This window comes from Babylonia areolata, chromosome 11 (genome assembly GCF_041734735.1).
Source record: "Babylonia areolata isolate BAREFJ2019XMU chromosome 11, ASM4173473v1, whole genome shotgun sequence".
NCBI classification, from domain to species: domain Eukaryota; kingdom Metazoa; phylum Mollusca; class Gastropoda; order Neogastropoda; family Buccinidae; genus Babylonia; species Babylonia areolata.
In genome coordinates, this window is record NC_134886.1 from 31,185,294 (window position 1) to 31,204,997 (window position 19,704).

General features: G+C 42.0%; 1 protein-coding gene across 2 annotated transcripts; it reads left to right on the forward strand.

Annotated features, from left to right (window-relative positions):
• The first annotated feature begins 2,232 nt into the window (after positions 1-2,232).
• Positions 2,233-18,736, forward strand: LOC143287653 (leucine-rich repeat-containing protein 34-like). 2 transcript variants are annotated; one of them, XM_076595803.1, is made up of 11 exons: positions 2,233-2,274; positions 2,754-2,883; positions 3,350-3,364; positions 5,906-6,095; positions 6,980-7,063; positions 9,052-9,189; positions 10,354-10,485; positions 11,540-11,658; positions 13,892-14,047; positions 16,871-16,997; positions 18,508-18,736. In XM_076595803.1, the coding sequence occupies exons 2-11, from the start codon at positions 2,768-2,770 to the stop codon at positions 18,733-18,735; spliced, it is 1,305 nt and encodes a 434-aa protein (XP_076451918.1). In that variant the 5' UTR covers positions 2,233-2,274; positions 2,754-2,767; the 3' UTR covers position 18,736. The 2 variants fall into 2 exon arrangements, with proteins under 2 accessions (XP_076451918.1, XP_076451919.1); XM_076595804.1 differs by lacking the exon at positions 3,350-3,364.
• The last annotated feature ends 968 nt before the right edge of the window (positions 18,737-19,704 follow it).

Consider the following 19,704-nt stretch of genomic DNA (forward strand, 5'->3'; position numbering starts at 1 on the left):
GACTTTCAATCTGAGGGTCCGGGGTTTGAATCTCAGTAACGGTGCCTGGTTGGTAAAGAGTGGAGATTTTTCTGATCTCCCAGGTCAATATATGTGCAGACCTGCTTGTGTCTGAACCCCCTTTGAGTGTATATGCAAGCAGAAGATCAAATATGCTCGTTAAAGATCCTGTAATCCATGTCAGCATTCGATGGTTTATGGAAACAAGAACATACCCAGCATGCACACCCCCAAAAACAGAGTATGGCTGCCTACATGGCAGGGTAAAAAAAAAAAAAAAGCCAAACACGTAAAAGCCCACTCATGTACATGAGTGAATGTGGGAGTTGCAGCCCACGAACGATGAAGCAGAAGGAGAAGATTTCCTCAGTCACAACTGAATACTTGCACTGTACCAGAAACCAGGTCATATGTTGCCATAGATATTTATCACATTGCTATTACTTTCTATCACAACAGATTTTTCTCTCAGTATCTGTTGTTGTCTTGTTCATCATTTATCAGATGGATTCCCCTATCTCCTCGACAAAGGTGGTAGTACATCGCAGGTCCTCCAGTCCTCTGTAGAGTTTCCGGGCGGCTGGGATTGGGTCAGTCCAGGTTTTCTCTCGGAGCACTTGGTGGAGCAGGCAGGACTGCAGCAGATGTTCTGTTGTCTGGCTGCCAGTTCTGCAGGGGCACTGCTCTGTGTCGCTGATACTGAGTTTCGTGTATAGGTGGTGTTTCAGGCGGTTGTGGCCTGTCCTGAGCCTGAAAATGGCTACCTGCCCTCGACAAGTCAGCAGGTAGTACGGGTCTGCTCTGTTGTGGCATGGATGCTGCTGCTTCCACTTGTGTGAAATTCAAGCTGTTCTTCACAGGGAGAGCGCACTGTCACAGTGCAGGACCACACATAGATTTTTTTTTTTCTGTGAGTGTATTTTGTTTACTATCAAACGGGTTTTTATACAGAATTTTGCGAAGGACAACCCTTTTGTTGCTTTGGGTTCTTTTACTGCTGTCAAATCACTTCAGTGGTGTTCAGTGCTGTCTTCATTCTCCAAACTCAGAATGTGCAAGAAACCACCTGCACAGTACCTTATTTATGACAGTTACTATAAAGTCATAAAGCACCAAAGCTTATACACCAAAGCATGTGCACACACACACACACACACACACACACCTCCAACAACAGCACCCTTTACTGTGCTGTTATTGAAGATCTTTGCAGAGAAATGAAACCAGAAGGCTGCTGAAACTGCAGTCATATGGTCATCATACACTCAACTCCATGTATTGGAGCTGAAATCTTCCAGATGGGTGTGTGTACTTGCATCTATGTATGTGTGCATATAAATGCCAATGTGTGTGTGTGTGTGTGTGTGCACTTGAACATACACTTCTATGATCGAAAGCAATCACATATTGGCACAGAAATCGCAGATGACAAATTAATTTACATACAGGTTCATTTGATCTGTCATTAAACTTGTTCCAGGGAGTAATGATAATAATGGCGATGGTAAGAATAGGGGCATGTGTGCATATACAAATGGGGAATATGTACTGATCGTTTAATTTTTTTTAAGCTTTTAACTCATTGAATTGTGGAATGTAAATAATCACAAAAACAAACAAACCATAAAATGAAATGAAAATAATTTCCTTTTAACTGATCATTTTATTTATTTTCTTTTGAATTAAAAAATGGATTGGGGAGGGAGAATCAGCTTGGCAATCATAACAGTCAGGTTTGAATTGCCTATTTCCAAAAAAAAAGGAACAGAAGTAACACACACACACACACACACACACACACACACACATTGTAAGAGGGGGCCAGCATACATAAAAATAAGTTGATAATAGCAATGATATTAGGAACAAAGAAAGCACATGTAATCTATGTATAAAAAGGAAACGACAGCAACAACGAAGTAAAAACGGTAGCTTTTGTTCATGCTGTTGTCTTTTGGGTTTTTTTAATGTCACGGGGGGCATCATAAAGGCAGGGCATCAGAGTTATCCTTTCATGGATCACCCGACATTTTCCGACAAATGTTCGTCTTACAGGTTTAAGTCAACTTTTTGTAACTGCACACAATACATATGCAGACTCAATTGAATTATCCGTTTAAGTTCCATTCAATCAACGGCTCTAATTTCTTCCGTGGAAAGACGGAACGCGCCAGCGAGTGTGGTTAAGGGTAATCACTCTCTCGTTTTGATTGCCATAGAAACAACCGGAAGTGTATACGGGACTTAGTTTTCATTTGTCGTTTGGTGTGGGGAGTGAGTGAAAAGCTTCATTGAACCTTTATTTTTGCGAAAATATTGTGGATTTCGACTTTTTGTATTCATTCACCAAGGGATGCTAACAGTGTTTCTTCACAGCAGACTTCTTCTTTTCATTGGTTTTCACTTATCTGAAAAGCTAAGTGTAAAAATGTTGGGGGGTCTTGATTGCAGAGCAGAAATCTCCCACAAAATATGCGATCTCTCAAACAAAAACTTTAAAAGACCGATTATGAAATTGTTATGCTGTGGAAAAAATACTCCACATAATAGCAATATGCAAAGATGTTGAAATTACTCTCTTTTTTTATTTCTTAAATTATTAGTTAGAGTTAGTTTTTTCTACCCAGTAAATGGGATGTCATGTCATTTTACAACTGAAGTGTGTGTGTGTGTGTGTGTGTGTGTGTGTGTGTGTGTGTGTGTGTGTGTGTGTGCACTTACATATATGTGTGTGCATATTTACTTGTGAACAGAACACAAGGCCATCATGTCTGACATACTGACGGCCCTGTTTCACTTTGAAACCATCTGCAATGAGATGGGCGTGGAACCTAATCCCTACATTGCAAAGATGCTGGACAGAGAAAAAGAGGCCAGTGCTCTGTGAGTCATATTTCATTGTATTGTATGTAACTGTTTGGGGTTGTCGCATGTGTTGGTGCAATGCATGGCAGAAAGGTGGAGGTAACCACAAAGTGAACATGTCACACACACACACACACACACACACACACATACTTGCATGCATGCATGCATACTTATATGCACATATATATCCACACATACTCACATACAGACACTCATGCATATGCACACACACATACAGATGTTCAGTTTCACCAGACTGTTGGGGTTTGTGTTTTGCATGTGCAAAGATGTTTTTGTGTATTCATACATGTTTGTGCACCAGTTTGTTGAAATCAGTTTTCAGCGTGATGTGACTTAATTACTTCAGTGATATTTTAACTGTTTAACATACCAAGTTTGAGTAATGTTTGAGAGTGTGTGGCAAACATTATTTTTGCACATGTATTGATTGCTTTTGTTTGAAATTTGATCCCAATGACAGTGCTCAAAAGAATGGGTGAGTATGTAAATTGGTTTGATGATGTACATCCTGATGATCTGTAGCTTGTTACTGGATTTTTTCCTTCCCTGCTTTACTTCTCGGGACATTCCCCGACATGTTGTCTCTGGTCACCTTTGTTTTTGAATAAACTGGGCTGTGATTCAGTTATTTCATCCCTGTTTTGTTTTATAATTGTTTTTGTTTTGTTTTGTTTTGTTTTTATTATTCCCTGTGTGCACTATTATCCCTTTGTATGGATTATGTTTATTTTGGAAATTATTCTCTCTTTTTTTTTGTTTTTCTTTTTTGGTAGTTTGGTGTTCTTTCTTCCCTTGTAATTTCCCAGCATATTATTTTGTTTGTTTGTTTGGTTTGGTTTGGATCATTTATATATTTTGGTTTTGTTTGTTTATTCTTTGAAGACAAGCATGAACATTCTGATTTTTTTTTCCACTTTGACCCTACAGTCAGCCTTAACAATTTTTCAACATGGTAATTTGACCCATTTTTCATGTAAACATTTGTGGTGTGTCTTGGTGTGTCTAATTTTTGTAAGCAGGATTTTTTTCCATGGCCACTGCCCATACAGACCACGATTTCAGCTGCTCTCAGTCTCTTAGATGTGATTTTTTTTTTAATGCTAATGCAAACACACTGCAGCAAGTTCAACAGAAATTGGTGATCAGTGGTCTCAAGACTGGCACAGAGAGCTTAAAGTCTGGACTTACAGCAGCCACAGATTGTTGAAGACAGGACTCAAAACTGTCTCAGGCATTTGGAGTCACTGGAAAGCATACCAGTGTCAACATGCATTTTTAGTCCACCCATTTTCAAAATAGATGAAGAGGACCTCAACCAGTTTACTTTAACAAAAAGATCAGACACAGCACCAACATTCTTATGTTTGTTCAGATTCAGGTTGCAATGTTGTGTTTTGTGTAAAAACTCCCATTGCTGAACTTTGTTTTAACATGTGTGCATGATATAAATATGTATGTACTAAGGTATATTAACAAAACCTGTACTAATTTTGATGCATCTGCATGCATTTTAAAGCATTATATCAATGCTGAAGCCTTTTGCACTGCATGCTGTGTGTTTTTAGGCAAAGCACTTGCTTTTATTTCTTTTATTTTGCATGCATGCGTTCAGTTTTAAAGTGGCAGTGCAACTACAGTCTGTGTCCATCCTGTGCATGTGGGTAGAATAAAATCAATCTTATCATCAGTTATTTAACCATGAGATAAAAATTATACACATATATCAGTTTGGGTCAGTGTTTTGTTTACAACAGCTTCTAAGAAAACGATATGAAGTTAAGAGGAACATCTCACACTCACAGCAGAAGTGCAGCAGAGGGGTTAATCAAAATTCAAATTATATGTTTGAGTCTAACAATGACAGCAACAGTCTTTATTTATGCAAGCTAGATGTCAAACCGGGGCAAATCACTTGAAAGGCGTTTGTGTATATTCTGAGCAAATAAAACAAAATAGTCTGGTTAGAAACAAAACAATTATGATTTGATTTTGGAATTAGCAGTGACGTGGGTACCAAAATTAACCACTACTGCTCAAGCTTTATTTGTTTGCTTCAGAAAGTTTTCTGCAATCAGTTATGTAATGTTTAACTTTACTGTGAAAATATTCTCATTTTACAGAGTGTCCATTTTAACATGGAACTGAGTTTACCTTCTAGAAGTGGAAGTGAAACTGAAGGGGCACAGTGGGTTTTAAAAGGAGTAGAGTAGGGAAGTAACTGAAATGAGCTCTTCATATTTTTTGCCATGCTGTAATACATGAAAATATAACTATTTTTAACGCTCTTTGGAGCAAGTGTGTACATAATCTTAATTCTTTATCTCGGCAACTTTACATCAGCAATATTTTGATGAATGTTTATATTAAGGTTGTGGTATGCTACAGTCACAATCATGAATATGATCATTAAAGATTTTAAAGGCACTGTTGATGAAGGCACATTCAACCATACACTACTTGTCATCATTTGCACTAGGCTTGTTATTCTACTTCAGTGTGTCTTTGTGTGTGTGTGTGTTTGTGTGTGTGTGTGTATGTGTGTGTGTGTGTGTGTGTGTTGTCAGTAACAGTCTACGTAAGGCCACTCTGAATATATACAAAGAAAAAGAAAAACACCTGTGTGTACATTGTGTATAGCATGTCCACTGTCAAGTGTATGATTTTGCAGTCTTGACATTCTTCACATGTTGTGCACTTTAAAATGAAAGAAGCAACTAAGTCCCATCAGCCCTCACCACCACCATCACCATAATCCTTGCACTGCAAACACATGCTGCAGATAGGTTTTGTTTTTCCATTCTGAATCTCAGTAAATAAATTATTTGATTGTTCTAATATATATATATATATATATATAGAGAGAGAGAGAGAGAGAGAGAGTTGATACTGGTATTTGGTTGTTATTTGTTTCTTTGTTGTCGTTTTTGTTGTTGCTTTTCCCTGACTGAATTTTTTTTTAAAGATTTTTGCCTTTTTTTATGTTTTTTCTTCTTTTTTTCTTCCCCCATTATGACAGAGAGTTCAAGTCTAGCATGCATCTGTACCTGGCTGGAAACAATCATTTGCTGTGCGAGACACGTATGACAGATGCCGACTGCCCTCTGCTGGCCAGATTCCTGGATAAGAACAGTTTTGTCATCTCTGTTGATCTCCGCTATAACAACATCACCGATCAGGGAGCCACCATCTTGGCAAACATGCTTGCGGTGAACAATTGTTTGACTTTTTTTTCCTGAGTTTTGTATTGTAGTTTGGACAAGGAAAATCAGTAGGGATGGGTGCGTGTGTGTGTGTGTGTGTGTGTGTGAGTGTGTGTGTTTGTTTGATTTTTCTTTTCTTTTGAGAAGTGTGTGTGTGTGTGTGTGTGTGTGTAAGTATGTCCTGGTATATTTGTGCACAAAGAAGACAAGTCTACAGATATGGTGTGTGTGTGTGTGTGTTTGTGTGTGTGTGTGTGTGTGTAAGACGCTTTGACACTTTGATGTTTTACTGTCATTGACTGTACAGTCCTTGTGACAGGGGGGAACAATACATTATCAGGAAACATAAGATCAAACAAAGAAACATAATAAAAAATCAACATTCTCATCACACATACAAATAATGTATATACCGAAAATGGGACAAACATAAATCAGCTGATCACTTCGGTCAGCTCGACCATCCAAAATGAATAAATATTTTTGTATACACATGCAGTGTGTGTGTAAGAGTGAGAGAGAGAATGAGAGAGACAGAGTACATCTGTGTGTGTTTGTGTCCTTGGAGGTTGGGAAAACCAGAAAATAGATGACAAGGATTCAGATAAGGATTTAAATATAAAGATATTGTACTCATATGAAGGCCGTTTCCCCTCATGAAGGGGTGCACGCACAAATGAGCACAGGAACTGCAGAAAATGACCAAGATTAGAAATGCATTGCGTGTACGGTACATTTAACATACAACTTTATCACGCTTTGTTTTTCAGATGCCAGAAGCATGCACTGGCACACATGCTTACGCAGACACTCCCAGACATACACATGCAGGCACACATGCGCACGCACACGCTCTTCATTTCATGTTGGGTAGATGCTGACTGTTGCAGGAGAACAACACACTTCAGGAGCTGAACTTGATGTGCAATGACATCGGCCCTCCTGGCGCGGAGGCCTTGGCGAAAGCTCTCCATGTGAGTGGTTCAGTCTGAGAACATTTGGGGAGAATGTAGGTATAGATACACACACACACACACACACACACACACACACACACACACACACACACAAACACACACACACACACCCATACACATACACACACACACACACACACACACACACACACACACACACACACACACACACACACACACACACACACACACACACTCACACACTCATGCACGCATGCACACATACACGCATGCATGCATGGCAAACACACAAACACACACACACACACACATACACACACACACACACACACACATATGCACACACATGCGCGCACACACACAAATGCATACACACACAAAACACACGTTTGTGTATGCACATTTTCTTAGATAAGGTACTCACTTCATGAATAACCAAGAACAAAACAATTTCTCTGGAATTAAAGATACCATGAAACAGAAAAGATGGGGGGTCCTTTGTCTGTGTTCATGGCCTGCTACACCCTCATTTACTTCCATGCACAAGTTGGCTTTTACATGTATGATAGTTTTTGCCTTACCATGTTGGCAGCCACACTCAGGGTGTGCATTCTGAGTATGTTCTTGTTCCCATAACCCACTGAAAACTTGCATTGATTCCGGGATCTTTAACATGCGCATTTGATCTTCATCATCATCCCGTCCGAATGGCTTGTGTCCAAACCACCACTCAAGGTCTAGTAGAGGGGTAGAAAATTCCAGCAAGCGTGGGATTCAGTCCCGCAAGCTCACACTCTCTCACTTTCTAGGCGGACGCGTTACCACTTCGCCACGACTCCAGCATTTTACAATAAATTTGGCTTCTTTTTTTCCTTCACTGAAAGATTTCTCTGTGCGAAATTCAGGCTGCTCTCCCCAAGGAGAGCGCATCTTTACACTGAGAGCGCCACCCTTTTTTCTTTTTTTCTTTTTCTGCCTGCAGTTTTGTTTGTTTTTCAATCAAAGTGGATTTTTCTACAGAAATTTGCCAGGGACAAACCCTTTTGTTGCTATGGGTTCTTTTACGTGCTAAGTGCATGCTGCACATGGAATCTCGGTTTATTGTCTCATCTGAGTGACTAGCATCTGGACCACCACTCGAGGTCTAGTGGAGGGGGAAAAAAATACTGAAGCCTATGGGATTCGAACCAGTGCACTCAGATTCTATCACTTCCTTGGTGGAATTGTTACCCCTTGGCCACCACTCCAGCATTTTACAAAGAATTTTGCTTCTTCTTTTTACTGTCACTGAATTGAAGACTTAACCAAGACAGTATCACTGTATGTGTTGTGTACACAGCATGCAGCCATGTTATGTGTATCTTACAAATGTGCAGACGAAGGAAAGACTGAGGATGCTGAGACTGAACGACTCACACAGCAAGCAGCCGTGTTATGTGTATCTTACAAATGTGCAGACGAACGAAACGCTGCAGTTGCTGCGACTAAACGGCACACACAGCAAGCAGCCGTGTTATGTGCATCTCACAAATGTGCAGACGAACGAAACGCTGCGGTTGCTGCGGCTGAACGGCACACACAGCAAGCAGCCGTGTTATGTGTATCTCACAAATGTGCAGACGAACGAAACGCTGCGGTTGCTGCGGCTGAACGGCACACACAGCAAGCAGCCGTGTTATGTGCATCTCACAAATGTGCAGACGAACGAAACGCTGCGGTTGCTGCGGCTGAACGGCACACACAGCAAGCAGCCGTGTTATGTGTATCTCACAAATGTGCAGACGAACGAAACGCTGCGGTTGCTGCGGCTGAACGGCACACACAGCAAGCAGCCGTGTTATGTGTATCTCACAAATGTGCAGACGAACGAAACGCTGCGGTTGCTGCGGCTGAACGGCACACACAGCAAGCAGCCGTGTTATGTGTATCTCACAAATGTGCAGACGAACGAAACGCTGCGGTTGCTGCGGCTGAACGGCACACACAGCAAGCAGCCGTGTTATGTGTATCTCACAAATGTGCAGACGAACGAAACGCTGCGGTTGCTGCGGCTGAACGGCAACAAGCTGGAGACCAAGGAGCAGAAAGGGGGGATGTACTTTGCCCAGGCTCTGCAGGTCAACACCACTCTGGAACATCTAGACCTGGGCGACACCGACCTGGTCAGTGACAGTCAGACCGAACGCTCAAAGGCTGAGTGCTTGCTGGTTATGTGTAGCATCAGATTTATAGTTATGTACCTATGATGACCAGTTGTGTCCAACTTTGACCATCAGAACAGCAGAAGAGACAACTGCTGTCCCAGCTATCTGTAGTGTTCTGGTTCTGTCTGTGAAGTTTGGCCACCACAGCGATGGCAGCAGCCCTGAAAATAACTCTGGCACTACAGGCAAGGAATGTAAACCACCCCTTTCCCCAGGCTGATGAGCACCACCCCACTCTCTTTGTCTCTCTGCCCCTTTGCTTGTATTGCATGCAGTGGAACTTCCATCCTGACTCTGTGTGTGTGTGTATAGACCTCTCTGTACTGCAGTATGTAGTTGAATAGAACAATGTGTTTCAAAGTCAAGCCAGTGGTCTCTCTGGATGTGGTGAATGAACCTTGAAACAACATTATTATTATTATTGTTGTTGTTATTATTATTATTATTGTTGTTGTTACGATGATGATGATGATGATCATCATCATCATCATCATCATTTTTGTTGTTGTTTTTATTATTATTAATATCATCATCATCATCGACGGGCGCCATAGCCGAATGGTTAAAGCGTTGGACTTTCGATCTGAGGGTCCCGAGTTCGAATCACGGTGACGGCGCCTGGTGGGTAAAGGGTGGATATTTTTACGATCTCCCAGGTCAACATATGTGCAGACCTGCCAGTGCCTGAACCCCCTTCGTGTGTATACGCAAGCATAAGATCAAATACGCACGTTAAAGATCCTGTAATCCATGTCAGCGTTCGGTGGGTTATGGAAACAAGAACATACCCAGCATGCACACCCCTGAAAGCGGAGTATGGCTGCCTACATGGCGGGGGTAAAAACGGTCATACACGTAAAAAGCCCACTCGCGTATATATGAGTGAACGTGGGAGTTGAAGCCCACGAACGCAGAAGAAGAAGAAGAAGAAGATCATCATCATCATCATCATCACATATCATTATCATCATCATCATCATCATTATTATTATTATCATCATCATCGTTATTATTATTATCATCATCATTATTATTATATTATCATCATCATCATCATCATTATTATTACTATCACAGCAAATGAGTTCAGTTTTGCATGGTGACTCGCGATGTGGCGTGCAGAGAACAGAAAGCCTGATCGCCCTTGGAACAGTTCTACTTCACAACTCCTCCCTGAAGAGCGTTAACGTCAGTCGCCCGATTCTGTTCACACACATGGAGGAGCCGACCGTTCACTTTGCGAACATGCTCAAGGTCAGTTTCCCGGACCAAGGAAAAAATATGGATTATATGATTATAGCTTCCGACCTGTCAGTGTCAGGCGCTACACAAGCTGCAAAAACCTAGTCGGAGGAAAATTTGATGATGATGACAATGATGGTACAGATAGTGGATACTTTTTCTGCAACTTTTTCAGAAAACTGCTCTAGGTGCTTTACAAAAGACATGATGTAATACGAAACGCATTACATCAAAGTTGTATCACAAAATGTATCTAGCAAACAATACTAACACATTAATGAATGCATACATATACAAGCATACTTTCAAGCATGTATACATAACCCCCTCCCCACACATGCACACACACACACACACACACACACACACACACATATTTGTACATACATGCATAAATATGTACACATACCACATGTACACATGAATACTTACTGTTTGGATGGACTTAACTCAATAAAACATATTGCTGAGAGAAGAGATATAAGTTTTGTGGCCAGATTTTAAAGAGGTGAGAGAGTCAACAGATATAAGCCTCCAGTTGTCCAGAAAGTCGCAGAACCACATTTGTGGCCTTGTTGTTGTTGTTTTGTGGTAGTGACATAATCTCCCTCACAATCAACTTTTGCCACATGGGCTGAAAAATACAGTATTATGTATTACGTATGGTTGCCAAAGCTTTGGGGCAGGGGAAGGGAGGAGAGGGGGCATGGTGGTGGGTTAGTTTGTGATCTGATTTAGTTTTGAAAGGAACGGTAAAGTATGTCATTGTGTTTTGCTCTGTGAATATTATCAACGTTACAGCTTATTAGTTTTCACTGATACTCATACCTTGTGTGAAACATGATTCACGAATTTGCAGGAGGATAATTTAATGTTAGATCTTATGGGTTATTATCTGTTTATTATTTATGTCAACAACAACAACAACGAAAGTACAATGCTGAACTTGGAAGAAAATCATAACATTGTTCTTTAAATGACCATAAACCCTATTTCATATAATATTCATAATGCACTTTCTGATCTTTCGGCTTTCCGTACGACTAATGACGCATGTGGATGGCAGGTCAACACATCGCTGCAAGAAATTCACTTCCAAAAGTACGACATGCGTGACTTTGGAGCTTTTCGACTGGCTGAGAACCTCATGCACAACTTTACACTCACCTATCTTGACCTCAGCAGGTGAGGGACCAGGTGAACAAGGAGTTCATTGAACAGGAAAAACGGCAGAGCGTGTTCCATTCATTTTCCTGCAATGAAACGTGTGTGCTATTTTTGACTTTTTTTCTCTGTGTGTGTGTGTGTGTGTGTGTGTGTGTGTGTGTGTGTGTTTTAACTGCTGGTGACACATAGCTCTGGGAGGCAAAGAGTTAACTACTGATGACAAATAGTTCTGGGATTCAAAAGGTTAAATGCTGATGACACTTTTGGGTCTTTTGTGTGTGTGTGTGTGTGTGTGTGTGTGAGGTTGGTGACTATTTTGGTTTAAAAAAAAAAAAAAAAAAAAAAGCAAAAAAGACAAATAGTTCCAGGAGTCAAAGGGTTAACAGCGGATGCTAAATGTGAAGTGTTACAACCCTACAACTAAACCTACATGCAAGTGCCTATGCTCAGCAGGTTCTAGACTTACCCAGCATCCCTCAAACTGACGGGCCTTGTCAGGAAAAGAAGGCTGTAGCAGAAAGAGCACCACATAGGAACAGCCTTCCTCCCTCCTTACATGCATCAGAACGCTAACCAGATTCCCTGTGCATGCGAAGCCTCATCAGTGTATCAGATGACATGAGTTGAGTGTTTGCCAGTTTGAATGTGAACATACAAAAAAAAAAAAAAGTTGACATGGTCTGTAGTAACTTTATCACTTGTGACAGGGTCAGAGGCTTAACTGCTGATGGCACACAGTTCTGGAAGTCAAAAGAGTTAAGCACTGACATATTATGTGGTGTGCAGTAACTGGATTACATGTGACAGAGGGTTAACCGCTGATGGTATATGTGCTGCAACTGGTTCTTGTGTGATGGAATGAAAGGGTTAAGTGCTGATGACACACAGTTCTGGCAGTCGTAGCGTTAAGTGCTGATGACACACAGTTCTGGCAGTCATAGCGTTAAGTGCTGATGACACACAGTTCTGGGAGTCATAGGGTTAAGTGCTGAAGACTCACAGTTCTGGGAGTCAAAAGGTTAACTACTGATGGTGTATTATGTGGGGTGCAGTAACCGGATCACGCATGACGGGGTCAGAGGGTTAACACACAGGTCTGGGAGTGAAAGGGTTAACTGATGATGACACACAGTTCTGGGAGTCAAAGGGTGTATCATATGGTGTGCAGTAGTCGCATCACAGGGTTAGAGGGTTAACTGCTGTTGGTTTAGTATGTGATGTGCAGTAACTGCATCACAGGGTTTGAGAGTTAACTGCTGATGGTGTATGATGTGGTGTGCAGTAACCGCATCACAGGGTTAGAGGGTTAACTGCTGTTGGTGTATCATGTGGTGTGCAGTAACCACATCATGGGGTTTGAGGGTTAACTGCTGTTGGTGTATCATGTGGTGTGCAGTAACCACATCACAGGGTTAGAGGGTTAACTGCTGTTGGTGTATCATGTGGTGTGCAGTAACCACATCATGGGGTTTGAGGGTTAACTGCTGACGGTGTATCATGTGGTGTGCAGTAGCCGCATCACCGGGTTAGAGGGTCAACCGCTGTTGGTGTATTATGTGATGTGCAGTAACCGCATCATGGGGTTTGAGGGTTAACTGCTGATGGTGTATCATGTGGTGTGCAGTAACCACATCACCAGGTTAGAGGGTTAACTGCTGACGGTGTATCATGTGGTGTGCAGTAACCACATCACCGGGTTAGAGGGTTAACTGCTGATGGTGTATCATGTGGTGTGCACTAACCACATCACTGGGTTAGAGGGTTAACTGCTGACGGTGTATCATGTGGTGTGCAGTAACCGTATCTCAGGGTTAGAGGGTTAACTGCTGTTGGTGTATCATGTGGTGTGCAGTAACCACATCATAGGGTTTGAGGGTTAACTGCTGATGGTGTATGATGTGGTGTGCACTAACCACATCACTGGGTTAGAGGGTTAACTGCTGATGGTGTATCATGTGGTGTGCAGTAACCACATCACTGGGTTAGAGGGTTAACTGCTGACGGTGTATCATGTGGTGTGCAGTAACCACATCACAGGGTTAGAGGGTTAACTGCTGCTGGTGTATTATGTGATGTGCAGTAACCACATCATGGGGTTTGAGGGTTAACTGCTGATGGTGTATGATGTGGTGTGCACTAACCACATCACCAGGTTAGAGGGTTAACTGCTGATGGTGTATGATGTGGTGTGCACTAACCACATCACCGGGTTAGAGGGTTAACTGCTGTTGGTGTATCATGTGGTGTGCAGTAACCGCATCACGCGTGACGGGGTGAAGGAGCTGGCCAAGGTGCTGAAGCAGGACACGGCCCTGGAGACGCTGGACCTCAGCAACAACCGGCTGGAGGATGACGGGGCAATGCACATCGCAGACGCTCTGGCCTCCATCAACAAAAACCTCAAGTGGTCAGTCCCTCTCCGTTTTGATAAATGATGAATGATATGGATACTTATATATATATGCCTGACGGGCGCAATAGCCGTGTGGTTAAAGTGTTGGACTTTCAATCTGAGGGTCCCAGGTTCAAATCCCAGTAACGGCGCCTGGTGAGTAAAGGGTGGTGATTTTTCCAATCTCAAAGGTCAACATATGTGCAGACCTGCTCGTGCCTGAGCCTCCTTCGTGTGTTTATGTAAGTTTGTGCCTGCCTATGTGTGTGTATGTGTTAGGGTAGCTGTTAGATACACATGTATTGTTAAAACGTATGTATGCAGTGTGTGTGTGTGTGTGTGTGTAGTCACATTTTGGTGTGTGTATGTAACATAGATGTAATGTTTTATGTTAACAAAGCGTTTTTGTAAAGCACCTAGAGCAGATTTCTGGATAGTGTGCTATATAAGTATCCAATATTAGTAGTATTATTATATGCAAGCAGAAGATCGAATATGCATGCTTTAGATCCTGTAATCCATGTCCATGTTTGGTGGGTTATGGAAACAAAAGTATACCCAGCATGCATGCCCCCGAAAATGGAGTATGGCTGCCTATATGGTGGGGTAAAAACAGTCATGCACATAAAAGGCCACTTGTGTACATAGCGTGAACGTGGGAGTTGCAGCCCATGAACGCAGAAGAAGAATATAAGGCTATCCTCGGTCGGAGACCATGCTCTGAGCGCTTTACAAACATGGGGTCATTTTCTTCACATCAGGCTGCCTGCCTACCTGGGTAGAGCCAACTGATGGCTGTCATCTGGGCACTCACCATTCGTTTTCTGTGTCATTCACTCAGGTTTAAGTCGCGCATGCAAACACACTTAGACATTTAACATTATAGGTGTATGAGCGTTTGCATATCTGCCCCGCCATGTAGGCAGCCATACTCCATTTTCAGGGGTGTGCATGCTGGGTATGTTTTTGTTTCCATAACCCACTGAATGCTGACATGGATTATATTTCTTGAATGTTCGTTCATATACACATGAAGGAGGTTCAGGCACTAGCAGGTCTGCACATGCGTTGACCTGGGAGATCGGAAAAATCTCCACCCTTTACCCACTAGGTGCTGTTACTGAGATTCGAACCCGGAACCCTCAGACTGAAAGTCCAACACTTTCATGATTTGGCTGTTGCACCCCTTTTCAGTGATCAGGGTTCGAGGTCCCATTTCGGCATGCTGTTGTGTCCTCGGGGAAAGGCAGTTTGGTAACTCAGATTTTCATCACTCCATTCCAAGTGTGAATGGGTTCCTGATTTTGGTTGGGGAAGGTTAAAAAACAGCGGGAATGAGAAGGCTGGGTCCTTCCTTCCTATGCCCAGCCCTAGACACAGTGGGTCTAAATTCTCTGCCTTGATGGCTGTAAAAAGCTATGGGAACTGTAACTTCTTTTTTTTATATAATCTTTTTTACTTTCAAGAGACATGTGAACTGATCTACATATACATTGCACCATAGCTGTGCAGCTATGCTGTTCAAACTGACAGAGTTGATGCATCATGGATAAGTTGGTAGAGATTATTCAGGGACCATTTCTAAAATTATTCTTTTTGGCATCTGCTGTGGTGCCCTGAATAATCTCTACCAACTGTTCTGTGACGTATCAACTCTTAGTTCAGAACAGCATTGCTGCTCCATACCCTGTTTAACAAAAATGACACTTAATGCTGTATAAATCAGTATTGTGAAACTGGGCAGCGGTAAAACAAAAATGTTTCTTTAGTGGGTGATTTACTTGCATAAATATATACTGAGCTAGTTACTTTAGTGGGTGATTTTATTTACATAAATATGTACTGAACTAGTTACTTTAATGGGTGATTTATTTACATGAAGATACACACAAAGATAATTACTGCAGTTGTGTGTTGTTTGGCACAATGTGATTTAGTGACATAGATATATGCTGAGCTGGGTACTGCAGTGAGTTGTTCATTCACACAAATAGATGCTAAGATACAGGAGGCACCAGGACAAAACTGGTTAGGCGTTGGATTTCTGATGCAGTGCTCACCAGTGACCAGAGTTCAAGGCCTCAGTCCTGAATGCTGTTGGGTCCTTGGGGAAAGGCACTGCACACCTGTTTGACTCACTACACCCAGGCATGAATCGGTACCTTTGTTCAGGAAAGGATCTTCTTCTTCTTCTTCTTCGTTCGTGGGCTGCAACTCCCACGCTCACTTGCATGTACACGAGTGGGCTTTTACGTGCATGACCGTTTTTACCCCGCCATGTAGGCAGCCATACTCCGCTTTGGGGGATGTGCATGCTGGGTATGTTCTTGTTTCCATAACCCACCGAACGCTGACATGGATTACAGGATCTTGAACGTGCGTATTAAATCTTCTGCATGCGTTTACACACGAAGGGGGTTCAGGCACTAAGCAGGCCTGCACATATGTTGACCTGGGAGATCGTAAAAATATCCACCCTTTACCCACCAGGCGCCGTCACTGTGATTCGAACCCGGGACCCTCAGACTGAAACTCCAACGCTTTAACCACTCGGCTATTGCGCCTGTCCAGGAAAGGATCAAACGGCAGGAGAGCATTAGGCCCCACCTTCTTAAGCCAAGCCCTGGGAACAGCAGATATGAATTCACTGCCCAGATGACTGTAAAAGACTCACAGGACCTTTACCCTTGTTAACTTCACACTATGCTCAAGAGAGAGAGAGGGAGAGAGTTGAAATTGTTTTTCTTTTTTACCTATTAAACGATGAAAAAAAAAAAAAATTTCACACTATTCTAGTTGCTGTGGTGGTGAGTTGTCTGAGGTGTGTTTGTGTCGCAGCCTGGTGGTGACTCACAACAACATCAAGAGTACCGGACTCTGCGCCATCGCCGACGCCATGAAAACCAACACCACCCTGACCAACGTCTACATCTGGGGGAACAAGCTGGAAGAGCCTGCCTGCATTGTAAGCATCTTTTCTTCTCTCTTTCCTTTGTATTTTTTATTGTTGTAGTGTAACTAAAATGTGTGTGAAGTGGCGGCCTAGTTGTAACGCATCTGCCTAGGAAGTGAGAGATTCTGAGCATGCGAGATCCAATTCCCAACACTATGCCAGAATATTCTCCCCTTCTACTAGACCATGAGTGGTGGTCTGCATGCTAGTCTTTCAGGTGAGGCAACAAATGGAGTTTGTCTGTACAGCACGCACTTAAAAGCATGTAAATAACCCACGGCAATAAGAGAGTTGTCCATGCCAAAATTCTGCAGAAAAATCCATTTGATAGTAAAATAAATGTCTGCAGATGGTAGACAGGAAAAAAAAATTATAAAAAGGTGGCACTGCATTGTGGCGACCTTCTCCCCCGGGTAGAGCAACCCGAATGTCACACAGAGAAATGTTTTGACAAAAAAGCAACGGTACAATACAAATACAATAATTGATTAATGTGTCATTTAAGTGATTATGGAAGAGCCCACCTGCACTGTAAGGATCTTTTCTTTCTGATCTATATTCAAGTCTTATGTTTGTGTAATTAACTGATTTAGCTAAATCTAACTGATTGATGAGTCATTTTACTGGTTAAAATCAAGTGATAAGCCATTGTGTGAACGGGTTGTGTGTAAAGGTTTAGTTGTAACCGGTTTCAATTATTCTGACTGGTGAGTCATTGTACTGGTGAAAAGAAAGTGATGAGCCACTGTATGTATGAGAGTCAAAGAATAAGTTTTCCCATTATTTAATTTCCACTCAAGGTGTCGTAATGTTTCATTTTTGTGTGTGAGACGATTCAGTTCCAGTATCAGGAAATGAATCATTGATCAGACGGATCAGAATCATAACACTGGTCAGTCTGTCAGTTCTTTGTTTCACAACATGCATGTGTGTATATTACATTAAGAGAGAATCATTCTGTGTATCAATTAACCCTTTTCTTACAAAATTATCAGCATTGCTGGCTCAGATTTGCAGTACTTCTTCACATTTACTTGTCTGTGTAGTCACTGTAAGGTGGTTCAGATTTGTGCATTCATTTGGTTCAGCACACGCTTTCCTGCATACACAATGGGTGAGGAGGCAGATATGAGATGGTGGGAGTCTGCTTGTCTGCCTGATCATCCGTGTGTGGTGGGGGTGGGGTTTGATTGCAGTGGGACTTCATATTTTAGGCTGTGGTGTTTGCCTGCTCTTCTGTTCTTTCTCTGATGTGGGTTCTTTTGCTTTTTTTATTTTTTTTTAGCAGAAAGGCAGTGGTTGTAGTGATTATGTGTTTTCATTGTGTTTTGATCTGGTTTTCTTCTTTTGTTTTCAGTCTGCTTCTTTTGTTTAGAACCTGTTCAGGGTGAGGGCTGGACGTAAAAAAAAAAATAAAAAAAAGAATAAAAATTTTAAAAAGCATGTTTCTTGCTTATTTAGTTACCCTCACAAATAAAGAATTTGACTTCACTCAGCCTGACCCCATTCTCTTACCTTTCAGGCTTTTGACAACCTGATCAAGTCAGACCGTCTGGACCTGCACAATACAGACGTGCAGCCATACGTTGTGGATGGGGTGACGTACCTGGGCGAGCTCAACAACGGCATCCGCCGACACTACTATTACGCTGGTGTCTACGGTGGCGACGTTCCAAAGTGGCAGCCGAGGGGAGAGAACCCACGCAGCGGCAAGAAGCTGGACAGCGATGTTTTCTCAATGTTTGATTGATTCAACGGGATAACAAAAAAATGTCAGCAGGTTATCTCCTCTCCAGAGAAATTTGATGAGTTCAGCTGCGCAGCTTCAACTCTCCAGGACTGTGATTAAAAAAAATAATGATAAAAACTGTTCAGAAGCACCAAGACTTATTGTGTGGCGGAGAACACTCTTCAAACAGTACAGTGCTGTGTCATACAAGTTACAACACAACTACACCACCATTCTGTAGGTGTCTTTTTTTAACCCCCCTCCCACAGTAGTTTGACTGCCAAGTTCAGAAATTACATGATACTGAATTAAGCATCAGGTGTAACACTGACACTGCAGAAGGAACGATAGGGGTTGTGAGGGTGGTGGGGATAGGTTGGGGGGTGGGTGTGGGGGGTGGGGATATTTTATTATTGCTAGGGAGGACTGTTGTTTTAAGGCATATATATTTCTTCATTTTTAATTATTTACCTTATTCAAAGTCTTGCAAATGAGTACGGCTTGCTGGAAGGGTTTTGTTTACAAAATATCTAACACCTTTCAGGTTTACATTTCAACTGACAGTGTAGTGATTATCTATATGGTTTTAAGCAAACACAATGAGAAAAAGAAGAGGACACATTTGAACACACTGATTGTGACTTATTTTGTGTAATGTGTGGGCAGGGATAAATGATTCTCATTGTACAGTTCACTGTAAATAAATGTATGGAAGTGACAGAATCATTGTGTGTGTGTGTGTGTGAGTGTGTGTATCTTCACACACCTTGTGTGTGTGTGTGTGTGTGTGTGTGTGTGTTGTGTATGTGTGTACACACACCGTTTGTGTGTGTGTGTGGGTGTATGTGTATACACACAATGTGTATATGTGTGCACACGATGTGTGTGTGTGTGTGTGTGTGTGTGTGTGTGAGAGACAGAGAGAGAGAAAGTCAAGTACATGAGGACAGATGACAGAAACTGAATGAGAAATAAACCATACCTCATGTA

Bases quoted from the DNA above. Each gene is read 5' to 3' on its own strand.
- LOC143287653 (XM_076595803.1), top strand. From the start codon at position 2,768: ATGTCTGACATACTGACGGCCCTGTTTCACTTTGAAACCATCTGCAAT. The intron at 7,064-9,051 runs GTGAGTGGTTCA...ACAAATGTGCAG, and splicing joins CCTTGGCGAAAGCTCTCCAT to ACGAACGAAACGCTGCGGTT. The intron at 11,659-13,891 runs GTGAGGGACCAG...TGTGGTGTGCAG, and splicing joins ACCTATCTTGACCTCAGCAG to TAACCGCATCACGCGTGACG.